The 25,550-nt window shown below is 46.1% G+C and overlaps 1 protein-coding gene across 5 annotated transcripts in view; it reads right to left on the bottom strand.

Moving 5' to 3' along the window:
* LOC114880250 (alpha-mannosidase 2) overlaps positions 1-25,550 on the bottom strand; it is a 68,298-nt gene that overhangs the window by 19,008 nt on the left and 23,740 nt on the right. For 4 of the 5 annotated variants that reach the window (XM_029196078.2, XM_029196082.2, XM_029196079.2 and 1 more), the window contains exons 2-3: positions 20,558-21,023; positions 18,096-18,557 (exon numbers count right to left, since the gene is read on the bottom strand). In XM_029196078.2, coding sequence (XP_029051911.1) covers positions 18,096-18,383 — 288 coding nt within the window. In that variant the 5' untranslated portion in view covers positions 18,384-18,557; positions 20,558-21,023. Of the gene's footprint in view, positions 1-18,095; positions 18,558-20,557; positions 21,024-23,084; positions 23,311-25,550 lie in introns of those variants that run through there. The other variant, XM_029196081.2, reaches the window with a different exon arrangement.

Below are 25,550 nucleotides of genomic sequence, written 5' to 3'. Positions count from 1 at the left end.
AACGCGTTGGGGGAAAGGTGGAGCAATGCCTTGTAAAGTGGAACACGCTCATCTGTTCCAAGCAGGTGGACTCGATCGCGTTGGATCACCCTCAACCCCATGGTGTTGGAGGGTAATCTTGCTGTTGGAAAGCACGAAGCATTCTGCGTCAATCACGCGTCAGGAACAAAGGAATGCTTAGCGCACTGGATGCACCCATTTGCCTCCGTGTCGTAGACGCTTCCCGTCGCTTCTGCGTCTCCTTTGACGTGCCATCGGGCCACGCGCGCGCCCACGGAACAGGGAAAATAAACCATCGAGCCCATGTCGTATCAATCAACGCCGAGAATCCTGATAAATCGAGCTCCTTCGCCAGGATGTGATATCTCATCGTCGTCGTGGGCGGAATAGCTCGGAACTTATCGTCTTGAAGATAAAAGATAGATTTCCGTATATGTCCTTAGATACCCTTTCACATTATCCTTCCCGAATTTTTCCAAAAGGAACCTCTGACTTAGAAGACCACTCAAGATTTCGTACGGGGACGGAGGAGTATTCTGACGTAAGGGTAAAGGAGGATTCACAAGAGACAGTATAATGCGCATTCGAGCGGCGTGTTTACAGAGTTGGAAACAAGAGACGCGTTTCGGTGGGCGAGACGAGAGGAATAAATTGCGTTTGCTTTGGGGTAACCGCCGACGCACCGTCGCCGACGTAATTACTCATCCCCATGGCGCCTGGAAATTTACCGGAAAGATCTGCTCGTTCGGACCCAACGTTTTCTATATTGTCGTCGTCCAAGGGATCGTTGGGTAAGCCGAGACTTCGCAGACCTTTGTGTTTCGAACATTTTAGGAAAAGACTCCTGGTGGATCTGTTTTAATAATATTTGACGATGTTTGAAGATACTAAAATGCAACGTAACGTCCTATAACGATCATATCGTAAGAAACATGGTCCTATCCCAGGACTAATAAAGAGGAAATGGTTGATAACCGATAACTAAGAGTTATTACTCTTGCCCCATAAACTTTCAGCCGTGATACCGATCCTCAGGGTGGCAGAAAGCAACGAAAGAAATCCCCACTCGCCTTAAGCTAAGATTCGGTCAAGGTTTCCGGGTCAAGACGCACTCGAATTGTTCTAAGCGGCTCAGATGCGTTCCCTTTCCCTCGTTTTCCCTCGAGGGATTACCTGGTGTGACCTGGTTGCCCTAACCTAGACGACCATGGATTGTTTAATCGAGGAAGCCTTAGGAAGCGGAGCTTTCCCTAGTACACACGACCCAGAAACCTAAAAAGGTACAGCTTCTAATGAAAAACCCTCTGTCAAGGCGATGTTGTTCACCCTTCGTCACCCAAATCGTCTTTTGCCCGAGTAAACCTCACACGAACGTATTTTCAACCTTATTTTTTGGATTCGGAAAGGCAAAGGATGCACCCCGATAAGGAATAGGATCCACTGATCAAGGAGCCTGGCTTTCAGAGGATCTGGGACGTGTTCGAAGAGAGGACACACCGCGACGACGAAAGATGGGAAAAGGGTGGTCTCCTTTCTTCCGTCGAGTTCTAAGGTATCGACTTTTCAATTGGGTCACGTGCATTGTGCCCTGCCGTGCACGCGTACGTGCGCGCGGGTACTGGGGGCTACGCTGGGAATACACCTTAATGCAGATCGAAAATACGAATCCGCGAGTGAAAATCACAGTTTCGCGTTTCGCCTGCACGCTCTCCCGTCTTTTTTTAGACCGACTTTGTTTGAAACAGCTGTAAATTACATTTCCCGTTAGAATGTTTCTTCTCCGCGCGCGAAACACGTGGTAAAAATATGTTTTTCTTGGAAAATAAATCGCGCGAACTTAGTTCCAGCGTAAGACGTCATGAAAAATATATGAAACCGTTATGACTCGGCCAGCCCCGATCCATAAATGTTTTACGATCACGATATTGTTGCCTTCCACGTAACTATTACACCTTTTATGATGGCGCAATCCTCGCGTACGAGAGCATTATCCTTGAAGATACAGCTGTTTCGAGCGGCGTTCTTAAACGACCTCGTCATCTACCGATGAAACGTTACAAAATGTATCGGACTTCTGAGAAGCCCGAGTCCCTCGCTGCTTTACCTGGACGGTAGGTATACCGCAAGGACCAGTTGCCCAAAGAAGCCCGCGACGAAGACGAGGTCAGACAGGTAGAAAAAGTAGCAGGAAACTTTCGCTGGTCGAAGAACCGAGTCGCCGGGAGGTCGATCTAACCGGTTAAAGGGGTCGTTGTGCGTCGACCGCGTTATTCGTTCGACCAGTAAACCGCGAGGGAGGTACGACACAGTTGAAGAGAAAGGGAGAGTAGTCGGGAGAGGACCGAGCACGCGTTTCAGTACGTCGCCGAGTAACGCGAGCGGCAACGGAAAGCTATTTAACTTGCGGCTACGACAGACTTCCGACTCGACCAAGTACCTCTCCCTCGTACGCGCGGCCCCTCTATAAGGTTTACGCGTAATTTGCACTCGGGTTGCACGGGGAAAACGCACCCATAGACCGTGCGCAACCTCTCCCCTATGCGCGCGGCCTCCCTATGAGGTCCGCGCCCAACCAGCACTTAGGTACCACGGGGGAAACGCACCCATAGACCGTACGCAATTACGCTACCTCGCAACCATGGATTTCTATTCAAACCAATGGCCTCCCTGAATTGCTGAATACATTTGCGATAAGGTAGCAAGGTTTTTCTTCCATTCCCAACGACTAAACAAAGCCGGGAAATCCGGACTATTTCGAGGAGTATGACGATCAGTTTCCACGAATCGCATCAGGGTCCCGTCCAATTATCCTCAGGGTCAGGAAGCTCGTTTCCATGGGTGGCTGGTGAACAACCGTGGACACATTCTGTTGCCTGCGGTAGGGAAGGCTGGGTAAACAGAGAAAGTTTGCCAGTCACTTCGACCGCGCCCTCCTGTTTCCTTAGCAATAATTTCATACGTCAGGGGTGGCACAGTGTTTATCGAGCGAACACGTACGCGCCGATGGGGGGGAGTTCGAATTTAGAATCATCGATGTTATCGTTATCGGGTCGTTGCTTATTATCCGGTTGGGTGATTAATTAGACCGCTGGATTTGGAAACGATGCACCCTACAACGAGGCTTGATTCAGGAATTTGAATAACAGCTAACTCCATCGAGTTGGTTACTTGAAAAAAAAAAAAAGAAACTCCTCTCATCTATCTTTTCATCGCGATTCCTTTTCTCTCGTTCGAGGGCGAAAAATGGAAGGGAAGAAGCTCTGGAAAGGAAAAAGCACGCGTCGATATTTCGATAGCTTCGAGAGAAGTTTCGAACGAACAGCAAGGTAATAGAAAAAGTTTTCGGCTCGATCGTATTATAGCTGCGATGCGAGCAGCGGCAGCAGCCTCCGTGACGACGTTTCGCATCTTCGGGGCCATTTCGATCCTTTGTTTCATCCCGGGAGAATCACGGGAGGACAGAAGCGGGGGGGAGGCGAGGCAAGAGAAAGATAAAAGGCAACGAGGCAATAAAAACGGACGACGGTATCTATATCCTGCTGAGCGTAATAATAAAAATCAGAAGGGAGTAATCTTCCTTTTCCTGGCGCCGGATGAACCATCCACTTCGTTCATCTTCTCAAGGAAAAGGAGGAGCACGAGTTTCAGAGGCAGAGCCCAGCTGGCTGGCCATCGATCTACCAGATGGTTCAGCTATCTGGATGTCCTAGTGAATCGGAGAGAAACTTGGCTACCGGTGTTGTCCAAGGTTGTTTGATGTTTTAACACCCTCGATGCCAGGACAACTTTGGGGACCTAAAAGGGAAAAGGGAGGACAGGCCTGTTTCTCTCCTCGCTCCTTGCCTAGTCTGAACGATCCTTTATCAAAGATGATTATATCCACTCTTAATAATAAGCACTGAACTGGATTAAAATTACTAGGCTGAAAACACTTGCCAGAAAGAGCAGATCCTCCGAATGCCATCAGAGGAGGGAGAATCGAAGAGGCAAACGGCAAGGCGAAACTTTATTAAACCATAATCGTGACAGACGCATTCTGCATGCCTCCCTGCCAGCTCCCCTCGCTAAAAGCCACCCCGTACCTTCGTATCCACCCTTTTATTCAGCCCGTACGGTGCTTTCTACGGCCGCCGGAAGGCGAGCTTTCGAGAGAGCGACGCCGTTTCCAGGAAACGACAAAAATGTCTCCCTTTGACTTGGCTGACGGTAGCGCGCCTTGCCGCGATCTTCTGCCCGTTAAGTGCAATTCCCCGTGTTAAACGTGCCGAAGTGTCGACTGGTGAAATACAAGCCAGACGGCCACTCCAGCCGCGTTTGTCTCGGGGATGCGTGCACTCGGAAAATAATTGCGGAACTTTGGTTCGTGATGGATTCTCTTTCTAAACTCTATGAAAAAAGGCTGCGTTTCCATTAAGCAAACGCAACACGTCCGGATTCATGCAGAGGAGGATGGCGAAAGAGATGGAACACCTTTGGGGAGAAAAAGGAGGCTTGATTAAAAGCCGATAATCACTTTTTCGATTCGATTCGTCTTCACGGTTGAACGATTCTACTTTCTTCTTCGAGGGAAGGCAAGAAACCGCGCTCTTTGTACGAAAGGATTATTTACCCACGGAATTAATCCAATTCCCGAATTACGACTGGGACGTAGTACCACGTTACAACCTGCACACGTTGGATCGCGTTCCCTAATTTCGTCTATTGTGGACGTTCAACGAACGCATGGGTTGAAGGAACTCGAGCCGTGTCGTCTGATCGATGGGCAGCATCGTGATAAACAGCAGTGTCCCTATCGGTGTCGGCGATCGTGGCGAAATCACGCGAACTTTCAACGCCGCTCACGAGACTAGGGCAAATTGAAATTAAGCCTGCCATTTTTCAAGCTGCCACGCACCAGACGCGCCTGCCTGCCCTAACGATGGAAATGCCATTAACCCTTTCTCTACAAAGGATACGTCTCAAAAAGTACACCGTCTATTACGTGGATCGCATTAATCAAAATTTTTCAAGTATAAACTGCGAGGGACAATTTTTGGTCGAACTCTGACCACAGAGTAGGTATAACAAAAGGAAACATTTTAATAAAGAAACTACCTGATGTAAGTTTGTCCCCCCCTTTTTTTTTACGTGGGGGAAATCTTCAAAAGACGCCCCCAGCCCCCCTGGGGAGGGGCTGGAGGTAGTGCCAGATTTTTACCTATCGCCTGCACTGGGCTTGAGGGAGGGCCCCAGGACCCCCCCACCCTTGGCGCGTTTGCGCCCCATCTCGGGGGAGGGTCTAACCTTTGACCCTTCCCCTATGTAAGTTTGCCCCTACATTTTCTAGAAGTACGTCGAACGTTAAGAAACAAATAAATCGGGCGATCGAGGACAACGTATTATGGATCTGACCACCGACAAATAAAGACTATACAACGAATCGGTGACTTCAAAGGTGCCGCTGAAAGTGTCGCCTCTTGTTATACCTACTCTTTGCCCTGGCTGCAGGAAGGGGGGCAGTTTTCCAGGGAGGATAACAAACGTGGCGCGGCTGCGGAATCGACTTCCCAGGGAATGAAATCGGTTCGAAACACGGTTAATCGTGCGAAAACATGGTCGCTGAGGAGGAATGAAAAATAGTCCGTGGAAGATTTAGCGAGCAGACAGAGGGAGACACATACGGATTACCCCCTCCACGTCGACGAAACGCTAACAATCAGCGTCAGGTCAGAACGTCGGCGCAACTTTTTATTCTCCACGGTAATCCGATCGATCTTTCACCGTCCGATCACGTAGTACTGCGTTTTATCAAAACGATTAACGTTAATATCACGTTCTACGCGTTTCGAAATCAAAACCATGAAAGGCAAGGGGGGATGGTGAAAAAGAATACCACGGCCTTTGAGAGAACGTCCCGACAGAAAAAGCATTTCGGGGACGCAATAAAAAGGAAGTGGTGTCGTCAGCGAGGCATTTCTCGCCGGTCCACTCGAGGAAGAATAGCAGATTAGAAGCGGCGGCATTGTGAGCCGTAATATCCGGCCGAGCGGACCGTGAAAGGGAGAGGATTACAGAAATTCATTTGCCTCTGAATAACCAGGATACGTGGTGTCGTTTCTGCAGAATAAACAGCAAGTACTCCCCCCTCCACGCCCCGGGCGGACTATCGCTAATCCCCGCGTCGAATCGCGGCCAGACAAGTCTACCAAACGAACATTGTTCCTGTATAATGGAAATAAAAGCAAATTAACAGGAAGTCTTGAAAAATCTGTATCAAAGTATAATACGTTTCTGATGGGATTATAGGGTTCTGGGCTTATGGGGCGCCACGATGCCCGGGCACCTGAGCAACAGCCCAAAGGGCAGCAGTAGGCACAGGGTAGATCAAGATGATAAAATGTAACAAATGTTAATTTTGTAAAAATACAAAATTTAAAAAATGGTACTCCTACTTGTGTTAAGAATTTTCTGTACCTTCAACCTTTGAGGGACTATTCTGCCCAATTCTTCCAAAGTCGAGTGGGGGAGGTTTCCGTGGACTATAATTGTTTGGATAACATAGGAAATGGTAATAGAAAACCCATAAGACATAATAAAAGATCGATATCAGCATAGGCGTAGTAAGTGTTCCACGCATGGAATGAGGGAACGCATGGTAAAACGTGATAGCGATCACAGGGTCAGGTTCGAAGCCGATGTCACGAGAGGTTGCCCGTGCCGTTAATAATCGGTTTATCTACAGCGAAACGATGACGAGGTTACAGGCTTATTAAGGCTAATTTCGTCAGGGCGTGCGGTGTCACGAACAGGCTAGCCTCGGCTATTCTATTATCCACTTTTAACGTGACCGTGCAAGCTGACTCTCGTTCCAACGCGTTCGATCGACAGTCGATGAACTTTCCTATGGTGCAAGAAACGCGGCTGAGTCACTCGACTTTTTCAAGCACTCGTTTGAGTTTCATAGCTGGATGGGTCGTGTATGACTTTATTTTGATTGGTATCAGAAAATATATCTTCAGTACCCTTCGTGCACTCTAGAGCTCTTGCTATATTGCCACTATCTCTGGCAATATAGCGAGAGTTTACCTCGAATCGTTTTTAGAAACCTGATTAATTTATTTTGATTGTTATCAGAAAATATATCTTCAGTACCCTTCGTGAACTCTAGAGCTCTTGTTATATTGCCACTATCTCTGGCAATATAGCGAGAGTTTACCTCGAATCGTTTTTAGAGACCTGATTAATTTATTTTGATTGGTATCAGAAAATATATCTTCAGTACTCTTCGTGAACTCTAGAGCTCTTGCTATATTGCCACTATCTCTGGCAATATAGCGAGAGTTTACCCTGAATCGTTTTTAGAGACCTGATTAATTTATTTTGATTGGTATCAGAAAATATATCTTCAGTACTCTTCGTGCACTCTAAGGCTCTTGCTATATTGCCATCGTTTCTGGCAATATAGCGAGAGTTTACTTCGAATCGTTTTTAGAAACTTGATTAATTTATTTTGATTGTTATCAGAAAATATATCTTCAGTATCTTTCGTGCATTCTAAAGCTCCTTCTATATTGCCAGAGACGGCGGCAATATAGCGAGAGTTTACCTCGAATCGTTTTTAGAGACCTGATTAATTTATTTTGATTGTTATCAGAAAATATATCTTCAGTATCTTTCGTGCATTCTAAAGCTCCTTCTATATTGCCAGAGACGGCGGCAATATAGCGAGAGTTTACCTTGAATCGTTTCTAGAGGCCTGATTAACTTAGAAATTCTTGAAGAAAAGAGTCGAGTCAGTCTACTAGTTTCTTGGCCGAACCGTGACCTGAGGTCTCATTAATTATGTAATCACAGTTCGTTAGCCCGTTGGCTGCTTTCGTTTCGCGAAGCAAACACGCCTCCAGCCGTTTCGCTCCTCTTTGTCCGCTTGTTTGTTTGTTCGCCGGCTATGTACGCGTGCATCTACCTCCTGTCGTTTCGATTATCGATCTAACGAAGCAACTAGCCGCCGTCGACGTAACTAGTTATACCATCTGGGGATTTTTGCTCTTTGTAAATGGAAGCACGAAACGTACGATCTGGTAACGTCGAGGAATACCGAATGTGGAAATTGGATAAGTAGCCAAAAATAACAGGAGAAGGTAAAGTAATCATTAACAATGAACGACGATCGACAAAGAAAATTCGTCGCCCCGACGCGACGTTGTTGGCCGAAGAAGAAGAGTCGAAATTAATTAAAAGCGAATATCGCGAGGGGCCAGGGGGGTCTGGCTTTGTCGCGTTCGAAGAGGAATCAGCGACGACAAAGCGAAAGCGGCAGAGGAACGGGAAGAAGCGTCGTTGTAGATGAATTGCGAGCACAAAGGCCGACCCGACGAAATCCATTACCGCGAGAGACCAGCTCGGACCTCTGTGTTCACCTCGAGGAACGTCCTCGGGCACGTCGGCTTTTGCGAACGATATCGAGCACGTCGCGAGGGTCAAAACCCTCGCAAACCCACACGTATCGACCCTCTGCTTATGCTTCACGAACAAGAATTTTTTTTTTTTCATTTTAATCTTTCTTTGATTGTACCTGTTTCACTTTTCGACTAAGAGGTGGAACGATACCTTCGTTAACTTTATGACTGTATATTTCGTCAGCCTTAGGGAAAGGTTTAAATTCTCTAAAATGATTCGTTTGATATTTTGTAAGAATTTATTCATAAAAATTAAACTTGATTGATTTGTTCGAATCGACGAAACGCGATTCAAATCCGTCGCTACCGTCCAGCCAGCCATTCAACGGAGACCGTGCTTTTATTTCAGCCTCCATTAAACAAACTACACCGTTCCGTGCCGTAGTTTACGTATAATTTCACCGAACTCTCCGTGCGCGTTTGCTTTGAATTCGAGTTTTTGCACCTTTTTACACAGGAATCGGAATCGAAGCTGCACACACAATCAGTCAGCCGAATCCCGATCCGAATTGTTTCACCCTCTACCTGGTTCTGTTGGCCACCGGAACAATTAGCTCGATTGAATGGACGGTACATCGATACCTAGATCCAGATATCGGCACGATTCATAGCGCGGATGAATTACAATTTCTATCGTTATATACGGAGTGTCTTAATAAATATAGATTCTTCGTGACAAAAGAAATTGAAAAGTCCTTTACCGTTTTTCACTCTAACGTTTAGTTTATGAGATATAAGAGTTTAAAAGTTGGACTCGGCTTTCCGGCCGCCATCTTAGAAGCTCGCGTGACTGATCACGTGACCGTGCCTGGGCCTTCAAGATGGCGCGCCCGCCGTCGCGTACCTAACTTTCAATCGCTTATATCTCGGAAACGGAGCTGCGGATTAAAAAATGGCAAAGAACTTTTCGACTCGTTTTACCATCAAGAATCTACAGCGCCATGGGCGTGAAAATTTGTCGAGTCACCCTGTACATTTGTCTGCACCGTCTACCGACCGGGATTGTAATTGACTTTTCTACCCGATTCTATCTTCGCCGTTCAACCCCTTTGACCCCTCGCCTAACTGGGGTATCACGCGCACCGGAAGTCGATAAAACGAATTCCGGGGACACCGGGAATTTACTTCGTTCTCGACTCGTGAAATTTCTAGCTAGAGCTTCGATTCCGACTTCGAGACAGAGACAGAGAACCGAGGGGAAAAAGGAATGAGAAGTGGTTTATTCCCTGACGAAAATTCTCCAGGCGTTTCTCTAACGGCGTAGCATCGTAAAAGTGGTGGAACGGAAGCGTTTAGCCGGCGGCAGCACTGTTTCTGCCGGAACTCGACGATCACCGCGAGAGTCCGGCGAGAAAGAGGGAACTCGACCAGCTTTCAAATTAGAGTTCAGCTCGGCATAAACTGGATGGCCATTGCGAAACAAGAGAATACACTATAGCATCGCACGCATTGCAGTTAAAATTTCATATTTCCCTCGTCACTTTCTACTTCAGAAATTTCCAGGACATTCGGAAGGACTCGATTAGCTTAGTCCAAGGTGTCCCATCGAATAAATTCAATTTCAAATCCAGAGAATGGCGCTCAAACTACAAAAGCGCTTCTTTGAGATGATCGAATCTGTCCGTGTTACTTTTACACTGAACAAATACTCGGAGAAAAGCATGCCAGGACACCTTCTAGTCCTGTTCCCTGCAACTTTAAGGCAGCCATCCCTTTTATCAAAGGAACATGTCCACGGCGAGAATTGCCGTCCCAGGACCCTTTTCACACCCTTTAAAAAGCTTTCGTCCAAGCGTTGCAGAGGTTCGATCGTCGGCTATTAGGATTGTTTCCGCGCGAGTTGCTCCGCCCGATTCGTCGATAAGGGTGCGCCTTTAATTATCTCTGTGCCGATAATAGAATCGCGTGGGTCGCACGATAATCCGTAAACGAATTTCACTAAACTGCCGTGCTAATGAAATGAAACGCGTCTGTGCCTATGGTTTACGCTGCTGAGTATGAAAGCCGAATGGCCTGAAATGGCCCGAAGGTGGTAACCGCGAAGGAGGATGAAAATTCTGCGGGAAATTGCTCTAAACGGAATCCACGGAGCAAACAAAAGCCAACGGGAGAAATGAACCGAGGGCGGAAGCGATGAAGGTATCGAAGGGAGGGAGGTTGATATCGAGCTGCAATGGAATTTCGCGAACAGACGATCGCAGCTGACGCGACAAGTGGCAAAGAACTATGCGGAAGGGGAATTCCAAGAGGACAGTGGAGAAAAGCAGCAGCGGAAATATGCTGGAGTCACGGGGACAGAGAAAATGGCTGGTCGTCTTCGACCCAACGCTTATTGGAAAATTCATGGCATATAGGCATCCCTTGGCACGACACACGACTCGAAAATTACTTCCCAGCCTCGTCTGAACGTTCCCGTGATCGAAATAATTGAAGATTTTAATTCTAACCGTGTCGAGGGTCAAATGGACCCGTTCGCTATAAGGCAGAATCAGCGCTCCCATTAACAGACCAATTTCTGTAATAATCATCATCAACGATTCGTTCGCCCCTGTGTGCCAACTACGGGTCGCCGTAAAAAAGGGAGGGACGGGGTGAGGCAAAAAAGATTGGAGGGTGAAAAAGCACCGACAAAGGTAGGGAGAGTTTCGCGATCGGTGCCAAGGTGGATGTTTTTCGCGCGATGAACTTCCGACATGGAATGGTAAAACGAAGCCTCAGCAAGGGAGGCAGAAAAGAGAGACGGATAGAGGCCGAGGAACAGGATGGTAGACGAGCTGGGGAGAAAAAAAAGTGTTCGCAGAAGTGGTCCTCGATGAATCAAAGCCCTCCCCATTCTTTTCACCGCGGGATGTACTTATCGCGCGTTTTATACGGGCTGCGCGTTGAAAAACCATTCTTGGACCACGTCCCAGACTTCCTTCTTCGATAACTCTCTTCAATGTGCTCTTAATTGTTCTCGGATCGATCGCGAAGCCGCTGAAAAACAAATGGCACAACTCGAATGTTAACCTCTGACCATATGGCAGCTTTTGAAACATCCTGTAGATTGATTCGTCAAAGGCAAGAGTGTATAGAAACTTCAGGTACACCCTGTATATTAAGCTCAACGGAAGAAAAGGGTTCCCGAATTTAGGGATTACGCTATCCAAGAAGCATTGCAGGACTTCTGCAAAGGTCCAGAGAAAAGAGCGGAACAAGCAGTGTGGATCAAACGAATCAAGGGGTTGGCCGGGCGGCGGCAGTGTTCCGTCTCGTAAAAAGTTGGACCACGTTGGCCAAAGATAGCGGGCTAGCCTTATTGTGCAGCCAAGCGACGAGGTTGCCGGAGATTGTGCGCAGCTTCTACCGGGCTCGCTTTTGTCGCTGGGAACTGCTGGAACAGAGCCCGGGCCGAATTCAGCAACGAGCTTTATCGCGCTGCAGAATGTAATTCGAGGCCGGTGCCTCGAATTTAGCGAATTCATTGAAGTCTCCTTTGCCCGCCGCTCGATATCCTCCAGTGTTGAGAGGATATCGAATATCCGGATGGTGAATGGCGTTGGTCCTCCGGACAGTTTCAATATCGAAGGACAAATGTATAAGGAAGGAAGGTTTCAAGTGGCGATAGTCCGGGTATTAAGACTTCTATGTCTTCTCCTCTTCACTTTCACGCATCATTCAACAATATGGAATCCATTTTAAGGATTAACCATTCCAGAAACTCCATGGAACTCTCCAGGCACGAGGGGGCCGCAGTGAAAGGACACAATTTTCACGGATCCAAGTTCGGCTGCAGTCGGGTTTCATCGAGGCAACCCGGCATGTAATTAGACACCGAGGTCCTAATTCTACCAGTCCAAGGGAGAGAGTATTGGTTTTCACCTCTCCGCCCGCGTGTAACGAGCCGGACCCTCTAATTGAACTCCACAGGAATGTTCCTGCGAAGCCTCTCTCTGGCCAGCAGGATTACAATACGCGGATAACTGTGGACGTGGCTAAGTGGCGTGGGGCTGCATATCTTTGGTCAAGTTCGATACCGAATATTAACCGAGCTAATGAGTAGCTTGCGTCCTTTGTTCGCTCCTTTGATGCTACCGATTGTCTCGTTTCGAGTACTCTATGGGGGAAGACTGATTATTTAAAGATTTTTGGATGATAGAACCCTGTCGGAGAGACGGAAGGTAAATGCAATGGGGTGTCGGACTAAGACAAACGATGGGACACCTTGCATCGGGCTAAGGCAGAGTGTACCCTGGGCAAACAATTGGGGACCGGAGACCCTGCCAGGACCTGGGGGCGAGAAAGGAGAGAAGACTATCTAGGCAGGTTAATAATCCTCGGACTCTTGCCCAGTGTAAATCCGCCTTAGGCAGTGCCTTAGTGTAGTTACCAATAGCCTAAGACAGTACCCTACCATAGTTATCAACATCCAAAGGCAGTACTCTTCTTGGTGGGCCCTAAACAAAATACGCCCTATTCAACTTTCATTCAATTTCCTTTTGCGCAGTTTAGCCACCATAGAAAATGAAAACCTTCACCTGCCTCCAGGTGTGAGACAACGGCATACTGATAGATCCTGGACTAAAAAGCCCCTATGATGCAAATATTTTATACAGTAGGTACATTTTTTACCATATTTATCAAACAGTGAATAGAGCGATGCTGATTAATCATTCTGCTGTCAGCGTTTCGAAGTCCCCCGACTCAGAGCGTAAACCCTCTTTCAGGTCCGCGCAGCATCAACTGTGCTCCGAGAGCCCTTATGTATTTTATATACGTTCGCATAAAGGGCACCGTGCCTCGAGTGAACGAGAACAGAGAAGCTATCTCAAAGGACCTCTCCTTTCTTTTTATTCACCCGCTTGGTACTTCCTCCTCGAGGAATCGAGATAGTCCGAGAAGAAAAGGGAAAGTCGCGGAGGGGGTTGGGCGGAGAGGAGTGGATGGTTGTTCGAGCTGACAGAAATAAGAGGCGCACTCTCGCTCTGATTTGCAAAGGCATTTCAGGGATTACTTTCTTACAACTTCCCTTATTCCTGCAGCTCAGAATAACATCTGATCATTTTTCTGATCGAGCGAAATCATATTCCGATAAAAGCACTTCGCTGATTTAAAATTCGAACTATCAAGTTCAATTGAAACTACCATCGAGTCCTTAGGAACAATCGGCAGATTGAGGCAATCCGAAAAAAAATAGAAGAGTTACGATTATGTTACCTAGCTGAAAGAGAGGTGGCCTAATGAAAACGCAATCGTCGAAGTGGAACGATTTCATCGAGCGTGAAGAATAAGTAAACCCATGATCAGATCTCTCTCTCTCTCGGGTTGCCTGTGCACTGAAAGCTCGTTTCTTTTTCCAAGGCAGCAGAAAAGGCAGCCAACCGTTTCTCTGTAATCCCCCTGAGGGCTGAAGGACTTCGTTATCGGATTTGCTCGCGATGTAATCGACCAGTCCTGCGAAAATATGATCCAGCCTCGATCGAAGGATGCTCGACAAGACGCCTCCGTGTTCCCGCATAATTGCCATTATCCTCTGAATAATGGCCACCAAAATATCCAGGATTTCCGCCCTTTATTTTCTCCTCCCTCCACCCTCCTGAATCCCGATTGATCCTTCGACAAGCAGCGGTCTGAGATTTCGTTCCATTTCATTTATTTGGACAAGGAGAGGAGTGGTGAAACTCTGCTAAACGTTAGAATAATAATCGAGGATAAAGGTTAGAAAATATGGGGTCGTTTGGGAGTTGCTTAGAGAGTGTGAAGAGACACGAGTGAAAGTTTGATAGTTAAGTTCACTGGGCGTAGAGTCAGACAGCTTAGAAGTTATGCTAAATTAGGTTAACTGGATTAAGGTTCTAAGTTGAAATAGTGCTGGCTTCTACGTCTGGCTTTGAACTGAATTAATTTTAATAGATTAACACTGCAATTTCTACTTGGATCTGGGAAGGTTTATATTCCAGGTCAGGTAAGTGTTAAAGTTAAATTGGGTCACCAGGTCTGAGGTCTACATCAAAGAATATTAGTCCCTTTTAAAGAAATCCATATTAGCAAAGGACATGGGATAACCTCGTGAAAATCTCGGATTAAGTTTCTCCTTGGATGAAAAACGAAGACTACAGTTTCGACGCTTTTAAAAGTACTCTCGACCACTCTCCATAATCAGATACAAATTTGGGTTCGAGGTGGGAAGGACAAGTTTGATTCACCTGGAAACTTGATACACGCTACAGTGAGATGTTATTTATATTTCAAGGGAAGGGGGAGCGAGGGGTCACGCCCACCACTTCAATTTCATCGCCACAAGGAGCGCGAACCCCTATTGGAAATTCCGAAGGCACGACACCGGAGTCGTGTTAGGGACCCGGGGGAAACAAACGTATTTCCGACGAGAACCGAGCCAAGGCCGAGCGAAGTGGTCGGGGATAGGATTAGAAATTTGATTGGGGATCGAATCGGCCGTCGAGATATGCTCGTTTGACTTCAGGAACCGTGTACCTAGGTGTGCCTGCCCTTCTTTCGTAGCAGCATTACACTAAAATTATTGATTCTTTCGAGCTAGCGCACTTCTATAGGTCGTAGGTCATGGTCTAACCGAGACAGCATCGCTGTTCGACCTTTTCCTTAAGGGTGACTGGTCTCCCAATGGTAAGGCACTGGGTATCAAAGGTGTTCATGGTTAGGTTAGGTTTAGGTTGCAGGAGAACAGGGGTACCCAGATTTTAATCTTCCAAATAACGAGGACCTTCGATTTTAAGATATTTTTACAAAAACTTACCAATCCTAAGGAAACATAAAAATCGGTTCCTGGGTGCCTGGTTGCCCGCATAAGGGTTCAATCAGTACCCCCAGGGCGATTGTGACCCCCATCGATTTTTCCAGCCTAAAAAGTATACCGAAGGAAACGTGAAAGAAATCCGCCCTTTTGAATCATCCATTGGAACCCTCGAACCGATACACGCCTGAAGCTTCGCCCCTCACCGACGACCCTGAATATCTCGACCCAGCTACGTCAGAAAGTTAAACACCGTTCCTTCCGGACGAAAGATTAAAAAGCGGCTGTGGTTGGAAAATCCAAAAGTAATTGGACGGGGACCAAATAAGCCGCGACAGCGAGCCAGAAGGAGGCTGCGACGTCGGGGCGCGAAGGGGGGATGGTTTTCGAGGAGGCCTCGAAGAAGACGGCCACGAAGGACGGATATGAATTTCCAGAAAGGTTTGCTTAAGCAAATTGCGAGAAGGTAGTCTGACGGGGGTTAGGGCGAGAGACAAAGGGGGGTGGCGGTCCTAAATTGCGAAACCGTGCGCCTTCGTTTCACAGACACCCAGCCTCTCGCGTCCCTCCTTGGACGCCACCCTTGACGCCCCGCGACGCTCGTCGACGAAGCGAGAAAAACGAATCTCAAACCGCCCCTTGTGAAATATCCTCGTCCACTTCAGCGTGTTTTGAACTGTACAGGATGATTAAAAAAAAAAAGAGGCTCCGGGTATTTATTTTTGAAACAACCTATAGGCAGCTGTTCACGCTTCACGCGTTTCATATTAACAAATTTCCAGGCAAACCACTTGTAAACTAATTAAACTTGCCAGCACCGTTGGTCCGGCGCAAATTACATTTCGAAACTTGTGAAAACTTACTTCTTTTTCCACCCCGAGCGAAACCGCGACTCGTCTTGTAAAACGCAACAGAAGACGAATTTCCAGTTACCCTTTTACACGGCTCTTCATTTTTTTTTTTTCCTCCCATTTATTCTTCCCAATGGCGCACGGGCTGTCGTGTTCCTTCTCTTTGCTCGTTTCCCTTGGTTGTATATCTCAACATTGTTCCTCGAACGGAAAAATGATGGTTTGCGCACACGAGTGCACACGAGACAACAACCGCAGAGAATTAACGTTCCTTTCGAGCAGCTCCGGGCTACGGGAATCTCGGCCAGCAGAACGTATTGTGAAAATTTCCAGATAGGATGGCAAGCTCGCGAAATCTCGAATTCTGCCAGGCACAATGCCGCGATGAACAATCATACCCGGTGACCGATTCTTTTTCCCTTCTTGAAACGCGAGGGAAATTATGTTGATTACGCGAGCCTGTTCTGCCGGGTAGAATTGACCCGATCCGCCAACAGGAACATGGAACCTGTCACAAAGCACACTCGGAATACGAAATGCTGTCGCTAGGATAATCGATAATTACGATCGAGAGAGCCTTTGTGCCACACAAAGTAGCAATATTATCCGCTTTGGTCCAATAATTCCTCGGTTAATTTCGAAGAGAAAATTTATTCTTTTCCAGCTTTCGGTATAAAAATAAAATCAGTGAATCAATGTTGCATTTCGTGTTCCTTAAGGTCACTGACTAAGATAAGTTTCGTCCGAATTGCCATCCACAATTGCCGGTAATTGTATCCTAACTAAGATTTCCGGTTTGGGCAGGGAATTAATTGGAATTATCTGGTTAACAGTTTAATTCGGCGGAACGTTTACGCTCGAGGGAATCTTAGATTCCGTGGTTAAGCTGAAGGAACCGCTTCAAAATAGCTGGGGGCCATTTGAGAAATTTAGAATTCAACCCTAGAATAGCAGAGCCTGGGTCAATCGTGACCCACCTTTATAAAATATATATTAGGACATTAACCAGAAGTTAAGTGTATATTTGTTAAACAAAAGGAAATAATATGAATCACGAGATTAAATTATAATTGTGCTTCTCTCCAGGGTCCGCCGCCGCGGGGCTCTCTCCATGGTCCGCCGCCCGAACAGAACCGATGAGACCGGAGATTACATCAACGATGTTTCATGTTTCACGGTTAATAGACGTAATTTGGAAATATATCGAGCGCGTTTTAACTCTTTAATAATTCCTGAAATACTTATGCGTTCATCAGGAAAAATTGAAATATTTTCTTGATGTATATAAATCCCCCATAGTCCGATTCCCTGATGATTCCTATAATATTCATGCCCATTTAACGTGGAATATTTCAACCTGTTTTCCAGGTACAAACCGACTTTGACTGAAAATTGAAACGATTTAAACAATACCCATACCATTTGAGAGATACCGAATGATTTTCAGAATATAAAATTTACGCTATCTCGTAAAACTAGATTCACTCTTGGTCCACTAACTTCCGGGACATTTTCACTTTCCCAAATAAATTTCCAACGATATTAATTTATTGCGCGAGCTCGCGGAACAACCTATTCTCCTCTGAATCCGAGCTACAGGGAAGTTGGTCCTCGAATTCGAGGAGACTTCGAAACTTTTGGCTTTGCAGTTTAGAAGCTGGGGTTCAGCTTATGGGAAGAGGAGGAGGACAAACTGCTAAATTATTTTCGATTCAATGCCGCGGCAGGGGGAAAAAAATTCCTTATTACGCGAGAGTCGTCCATTAAATCAGCCAAGTCCGCAGACTCCCCGGAGAACGAAGAAAGTAAAGTTCACTCGACTAATGACGCTGGTACTTTTTAAAACGACCAGACTTATGCTTGTCCCTCAGTCCATTCAGAATCGTTCGCAGTTTGAACAAAGCCGTATCTAAAGTGATAGCTTAAGTCTGTTCAAAGGTATCAGCTTAGGGCGAGCTGTGCTGCCACTGTCGCCGTCCCCAATCCCTTAGGCTGAATTTACACTGGGCAAATAGTCAGGATAGTAGGTCTGAAGTAAAAATTTTTCAGACTTACTTGGAAATCGAACTTCTCGAACTCCATCTGCGTGTCGATGTCCACGTTCCTAGGCACGATGATGGGGCAGGTGTCCAGGGACACCTTAGCGTCCGGGGACTCTATGTAGTCAGGTGTAATGGAGGTAAGACCCCGGTCGTACCTCAGCTCTTCGTTCAAGATCGCAGCTGAAGGGCCCGTGGACGGGCCCTGTGCCTGACTGACATAGTACAGGCAGAGTAATAGACTCAGGAGGACCGCGCAGACGACCAACACGCGGCTGGAGCCGCGTCTTAAGATTTTATACATGGTCGGATGATGCGTTTCGTATTTCAACGTGTTCAATTCGGTCTCGATTCACCTGGAGCTCTGAACGATGCTAAGGTTGCTCGAGCTCGCCTCGATGATCACGGCCGACGATCGCTCCTCGGCTTTGGCTCCGTCGTCCGTCGACTTCATGGGACAATCTGGCGTGGATACCACCTGGACAAATAAAGATTTCCATTAGTCATTGATAAGGACTCTTTTAAGGATCAGTAACCGGGCCTGGATGTTATCAGTAACTGAAGGCGAGGGAAAGAAAAAATCATGCCTTCACCTCGCTGTTCTATTTGAAACTGCCGGAGCAAAGTGGAGGCAATCGTTCGGATCGAAAGGGGTATCGCGAGACCCGGTCACGTATCCGAATCGTCGTGACATGTATCGATCCCAACGAACTGGCCAATTTCGCGTCGAAACAGTCAGTCATAATTTTCGCGGACGTTTAATCAACCCGCGTTGCTGTATGCCCTCGTAATTCATCCCCGAAGCTATTTACTTTTACCTCGGATCCGTGGGCTCTGGGCTGCCTTTCGCTCCGTCCTCCTCTCGTGCTCGGACTCGTTCAATTTTGGTCGAGGCATTCGATATTCGAAGCAATAATATACAGGGATGCGAGAATGTTCAATAAATCGTTGGCTCGTTGCAGCGACACGAGGTGAAACTGCGAAATTTCAGCCTCGTACGCGACCATCAACGAGCATTTTCAGACTCGAGTGCCAGGATCGCGGCTCTTCTACCTGATCCATGGATATTTGTTGTTTTGTTTCAACTATGTCTATTTGCTTCGTGATTTTTTCTTCTAGATAAATGAGGGTGTCTAGGATATTTGACTGAAATGGGACACTGCTGTTCGTCATTTTGGTTTGCCCTGTTCTTTGTTTGGGAATGGGTGAAGTTGGGCTCTCATTTTATCTGTGTCACACTAGATGGCATGAGCAGGGGGATGTATCAAACTATTATTTCTAGTGCCACCCCGGCAAGTATCCAAGTAGTCTAGTATCCAAGCACCTAAATACTCAAGTATTCGATATCCAACTGCCCAAGTACCAGCACTCAAATACTCAAGTATTCAGTATCTAAGTATCCAAGAATTCAGAACTCAAATACTCAAGTATTCAGTACGTAAGTATGCAAGTACTCAGAACTCAAATACTCAAGTATTCAGTACCTAAGTATCCAAGAACTCAGAACTCAAATACTCAAGTATTCAGTACCTAAGTATCCAAGAATTCAGAACTCAAATACTCAAGTATTCAGCACCTAAGTACCCAAGAACTCAAATACTCAAGTGTTCAGTACCTAAGTATCCAAGAACTCAGAACTCAAATACTCAAGTATTCAGTATCCAAGTACCCAAACACTCAGTATTCAATCACTCAAATATTCGGTACTCAAATACCCAAGTACCCAAATAGTAAACTAGAGTATAACTATGGGCTTTCCCTTATGGTGAATCGTAACAGAAATACAGCATGCCCTACTGCACAGTGAATCCCGAGTCCTCATAGCAGCCAGTTTGATCAATTTTTACATTCTCAGTCGAAACGGATCAAAGAAACACTGTTATTAAAGGGTTTTCCAAGCCATTGGAACGTTTGTCTCTGTGGTCCGTCATATTAACACAGGCCCACAAACGAATACCCGTTTTCGTCCCCCATTTCCAGCCTGTCTTTTAACAAAGTGGCTACGAAAATGAGCGAATTCGTGTAATGATGACTGTAGTTAGTTAAAATTTTACGCATTGGTGCCTCGAACGAATTGAGAGAAGGATGGAGTTGAAATTCTCCGTGTAAAGAGCTTTAGCAAGGCAGGAAGGTGGAGAAGATCGAAGGAACGGCAATTTGCCGCAATCTAATTCCGGCGAGAACAATAAATACGACCCGGTGAACCAGAGACACGGTTTCCCAGAAACCTTCGTCTCGGTGTAAGGTCGGTTCGCACGCGATGATAATCGATCGTACCCGTCGACGTGACCCCGCGTGGGAAGTCGACCGAGCGGACGCGTACGGCTCCTAAGGTTTCTTTGCTACCCAAAATAATAATACTGAAAACAGTGATGCTAGAAGCAGCGACGCTACCGTACGAATTCGATACATCGTAGCTCGGAGGTAAAGAAAATCTCGCAACAAAATCTAAAAACGAAAATCATGAAAGTCGCTTACCTTGTCTCGAAGAATCCTCCGGTTGAGCGTCCCTCGACCTCTTCAGCGATCGATCAGCAGTGGCGTTGACCTTCGATTACGATTTTCTTCCTTGGTCGAAGGATCAGGCGAGGAGGGAGAGAGATAGAGAAAAAGAAGAGAAAAATAGGGGCTTTGGCGATTCAAGCTGTGCCCGTGTAGACCTTTTGTCCGACGAGCAGACGCGTCGAGGGTGCTTTATCGCGATTCGTTGGATGAGGCTGCTGCAAAACGGGTGAGCACGGGGACATTGCCTCTTGCAGCGTGGCAAAACGACCACCGTGAAGCCATCCAGGAAAACGTCGAGCACCGTCGTGCACTTCCTTCGCGCCTTAATTCGATTCGCCACTCTTCTTTTTAGTTTTTTAATATTTTTTACAGACTTCACGTGTAGCGTGTCTAAAAGATGACCCTTAGAGGAGGTTGCTGCTCTCGTGGTTAGCCAAGTCTGAAAAATAAAAAAAGGTTAGGTTAGTATTGTGAACTTAGGTTAGGTTAGTATTGTGAACTTAGGTTAGGTTAGTATTGCGAGCTTAGGTTAGGTTAGTATTGTGAACTTAGGTTAGGTTAGTATTGCGAGCTTAGGTTAGGTTAGTATTGTGAACTTAGGTTAGGTCAGTATTGCGAACTTAGGTTAGGTCAGTATTGTGAACTTAGGTTAGGTTAGTATTGTGAACTTAGGTTAGGTTAGTATTGCGAGCTTAGGTTAGGTTAGTATTGTGAACTTAGGTTAGGTCAGTATTGCGAACTTAGGTTAGGTCAGTATTGTGAACTTAGGTTAGGTTAGTATTGTGAACTTAGGTTAGGTCAGTATTGCGAACTTAGGTTAGGTCAGTATTGTGAACTTAGGTTAGGTTAGTATTGTGAACTTAGGTTAGGTTAGTATTGCGAGCTTAGGTTAGGTTAGTATTGTGAACTTAGGTTAGGTCAGTAGTGCGAACTTAGGTTAGGTCAGTATTGTGAACTTAGGTTAGGTTAGCCTAACTTATAGCTTTCTAAGATGGCGCTGCAGGTTTCAGGCGCAGCAAATACCGCAAATACCAAATAATGAATATATAGACAAATCGAACGTTTATTATTATTATTTTTTTTTTTAAATTAAAGCTAGTCGGACCAAAAACCGCGCAACTGAAGGAAAAGACAAGCGCGCATGCGCGGTGCGAGTCACGTGACCACCATACTTTCTCCGGACGTCTTAATTCCTCGATGCTAGCATCAAACGATGGTAATAAATTACGCAACACGAAAAGTTACTTTGCGTTTTCAAGCGGCCGGGAAAGTTGGCGAACAAAGCGGTATAAAAGCACCGGAAACACGAGGCGCGGTTTGAAGACTGTGGAAACGATAAAAAGTGAGGAAATTTTTTGCCACGAACAAGGGAACAACGGAACACGCGGGGCAAAGTAGCGCGCGAAACAACGGAACCGTGGAAAACGGAGCGTCGAGCAAGAGTTTTTGAAACAGTCGGACGCCGTTAAAGCCGGCTTTCAAGTAGGCGTGGAACGCTTCTAAAGGAGGCTGGGCCGCCACTAGATTCGAGTGAAATTCTTCTTTTTCCCTTGTTTCTTTGCCCCTTTTTCTTGGCTCGTTCCCCTTGTTCGCGATCCTCTTTCAAAATTTCCACCTTCCTCTCTGTTACACTTCCAGTACATTGAAATCGCGCGGGCAATTAGTCCGGAATTCAAAAACTTCTGAATTTCATTCAACTAAAACCGAAGGTTCGATGATCGCAAAGAATTCAGAGGAGGAAAAATCCGAGAGAACGAAGCGAAATTCTTTAGGCGGGAAATTCGAAAGGGCACAAAAGGCCGAGCTATCTGGCAATTATCGTATGCTAATAAACGTCGGACAAATCGGCTTATCGAGACCAAAGAAAATCACGTGCAAACCGAACGAACGTAACGGCCGGCAATCAACGCGTACGTTAGCCGATTTATCTGTGGAAAATATCCGTATTGCCGTTCGATTTATCGCGTGCCGCGGTTTTATCGAACAATACCAATTACTCGTATGTTAATAACGGCTGGAATATCGATTCCCGCGTCCTCAGTCCGCTCCGTGACGATTCCATAAACAACGACCACATGCATTTGAATTTTAAAATCCCTCCCCTCTGTGTCTGTGTGCCGAGGAAGAGGATTGCGGGGGTCAGCTTGATTCATCGCTTTGATATATGTATTTCATTTAATATACTGAATGGACACTTTTTACGTGTTTGTTCAAGACACCGTTGCACAAAAAGGCAAAAAAATTGGTGTCGCGAAGAAAGAAAAAGATTTTTATCAATTTAAAAAATTATTTCCAATAATTAGGCGTGGAATCTTAGTTAGTAAAAATTAATATTAATTAGTATTAGTATTGGTATTTATCTGGAATCTTGCATTCCAAGTCCAGAAAAATGTCCCCAAAGAATCTTATCAATTCTGAAGCCCGAGTCCAACGAACTGGAGTTTAAGAGCAAGCAAACATCCTGCCTCGATATCAGAACCAGGTCCCAAAAGAAGCTTACCAGTCTCGAAGCCGCGGTTCAAACAAAGCAGCCTCATTAACCCGACATGCACTCGTCGAGCTGCGAGTGAACGGTCCGTGTCCTGGGTAATACAGCACCGGAAGCGGTTAGTCAGAAGCAGCGCGAGGCCAACGACAGCGGAAGAGGACAGTTTGCTCGCACGCGTCTCGAGGAACGAAAGGAAAACACCGAAAGGACGAGGAGGACGTCCGGCTAGGGAAGCGAACGCGAGCAAGAACCACGCCGTACTGAGCCGACTGTTGGGCATAGCATCCGCTTTTCACGACGGCAACCGCATCGCGCATGTGCCGATATAATCCACGCTCCGTCCATCCAACCCACCTTCAACCCCTTCCATTCTATCTTATGCACGCGACTCACACGTGGAAACGTTGCGTTTCACGGGGGTGAACGGCTAGTGGTGGTACCAATGGCCCGAGGGTGTTTTGACTCGCACGAGGTAGGAATGGGTGTCCAGTCGGTTCGGCTGTCTTTGGGAATCTATAACGCGTAATGGACGAGGGGATGAATGGCGATGATGGCTTTCGAAAGGGTGGCCCGGGTTGATCTTCGGCTGTTAGAACCGATAGTGGACGGAGGGTGGATGGCAATTGTCTATTGGGTGCGAAATGAGATGTCTGCTTAGTTGGCTGGGGATGAAGAAAGATGAAAAGTGGAGGATCGTGGCGTCGAGACTGTTTGTTAAGTATGAAATAGTATATCTACTGTATGGGGTGAGGGCAGAGAGTAGGTATAACAAGAAACTACTTGTAGAGAGAGACAAAGTGACACAACTCATTTAAATGTCCATTCTAAGAATTTCCCTTTGCAATGTTTATTATAGTTATTTTATACATTGAAATATAGTAATACAGGAGTTATATTCCGCTTGTTGATACAACTCTTTAGTGAGGGTAAAGTAGGCTGCTAATGAATTTTAAAGAGTTAAGCCTATCAGGTAGTCTGAATGAAGTATCTACATATCTTTTTTTAAACAAACAAATCAGTCGCGTGTGGGAATATCTAATCTCGAAGGAAAATAATAGGTAGAAGAAGATGCAAGGAGGCCCCGGTTGGAGAGGAAATTGCATCGCCGCGTAATTGGATGCCGGATGTTTATGCTAGGAATCTGCAGCTTCACGACGTTATTACTTAATTCCCGTCGATATTGCTTTCAGCGTGCCACGATGGAACTGTCACCGACTATTATGGTATACCCTCGGTAAACTCGCCACTATTTTATAGAATAAGAGACACGTGACTCCTCGGATTAATCTGTGAACGCCATCCTGAGATAATATTCGATTTTACCTATAGGAGCCTAAGTTGTGGCCGGGATTGATTAAATATAAATGAACGTTGGGTTAAACCGCGGAAATAAGTTGGAAAGTTTCGATGACAAGTACCCGAAACCTTGATGCATATCCAACTATAACCCCGTTCAATTATTAAACCACAACATCGACTGATCGCTATGGTTTATTCAAACCCGGGATCAGAATAAACCTTTCGCAAGGTCAGTCCATCGTTTTCAATCGGATACGAGGCTATTTTAATCCTGCCAAGGTATAAGAAAAATGTTTCTCCGTGTTAAATTGAATTACGTTCGTGAAAATAGAGGTTCGTTTCAACGATGGAATACCATTAGAACGAGTCTAGTTAAAAGAGCACAGAGGTGGATGGATTTTAGCGTTTCGACAAAGAGGAAAAGTGAGTCAGAGGACAGGAAGCTGGGATTTTTCGCGTTTGGATACCGGATATTAGCCTCGTCGAGAAGGACCCTGTTGAAAGCCAGAATCCGGCCTGGATGTAGATGTAGGCGTCAGGGAAAAATGTTCCATCGCAAACACTGGTCCAACTTCAAACGAATCGGCTACCTCTGCCATGGTGGCGCGACTGAAAGGCAAATCAGTCGCGACCCCTTCGACGCTCGGCCTATATAACGGGCGGCGTCGAAATAACTGCCAACCTTCTGCCATACCAGTCAGGAGTGGTTAATCCTGGGATAGCTGAGGGTGGGTGTATATAGCATCTACTAATCATGAGCAACAATATTGCCAATAGGGTCAACCCTCTCAGACTTGAGAAAATAGGACTTTTACCTAACCTAACCTAACTTTTTCTATAACTTTCACTTGTTAATATATTGCAAATTGGTTTTTAATTATTATATTTTAATACGGAATGTTACTCAATAGGTCATCGAAGTTGGGGTCAATGGACTCCCTTCATTAAGTACTGTTAATTTTCACCCATCTTGTCGGTTCCCGGGATTAACCAAGGCCTACCAAAAAATCCGAATAAATGATATCGACGAGTGTTGTGATCTGAAAAATTCTAGCCCTCTTCAAATGAGTGTTGGACGGACACCCGGTATACATCTACCAGGACCCGTCGACAGACGTCTCAAAGAGACCGTCACCAGCAGCCCTCCGCTACGTCTAATAAATTCATTCTGAATTTCGT

Source organism: Osmia bicornis, chromosome 16 (genome assembly GCF_907164935.1).
Source record: "Osmia bicornis bicornis chromosome 16, iOsmBic2.1, whole genome shotgun sequence".
NCBI lineage: Eukaryota > Metazoa > Arthropoda > Insecta > Hymenoptera > Megachilidae > Osmia > Osmia bicornis.
This window is presented reverse-complemented; position numbering and strand designations above follow the sequence as displayed.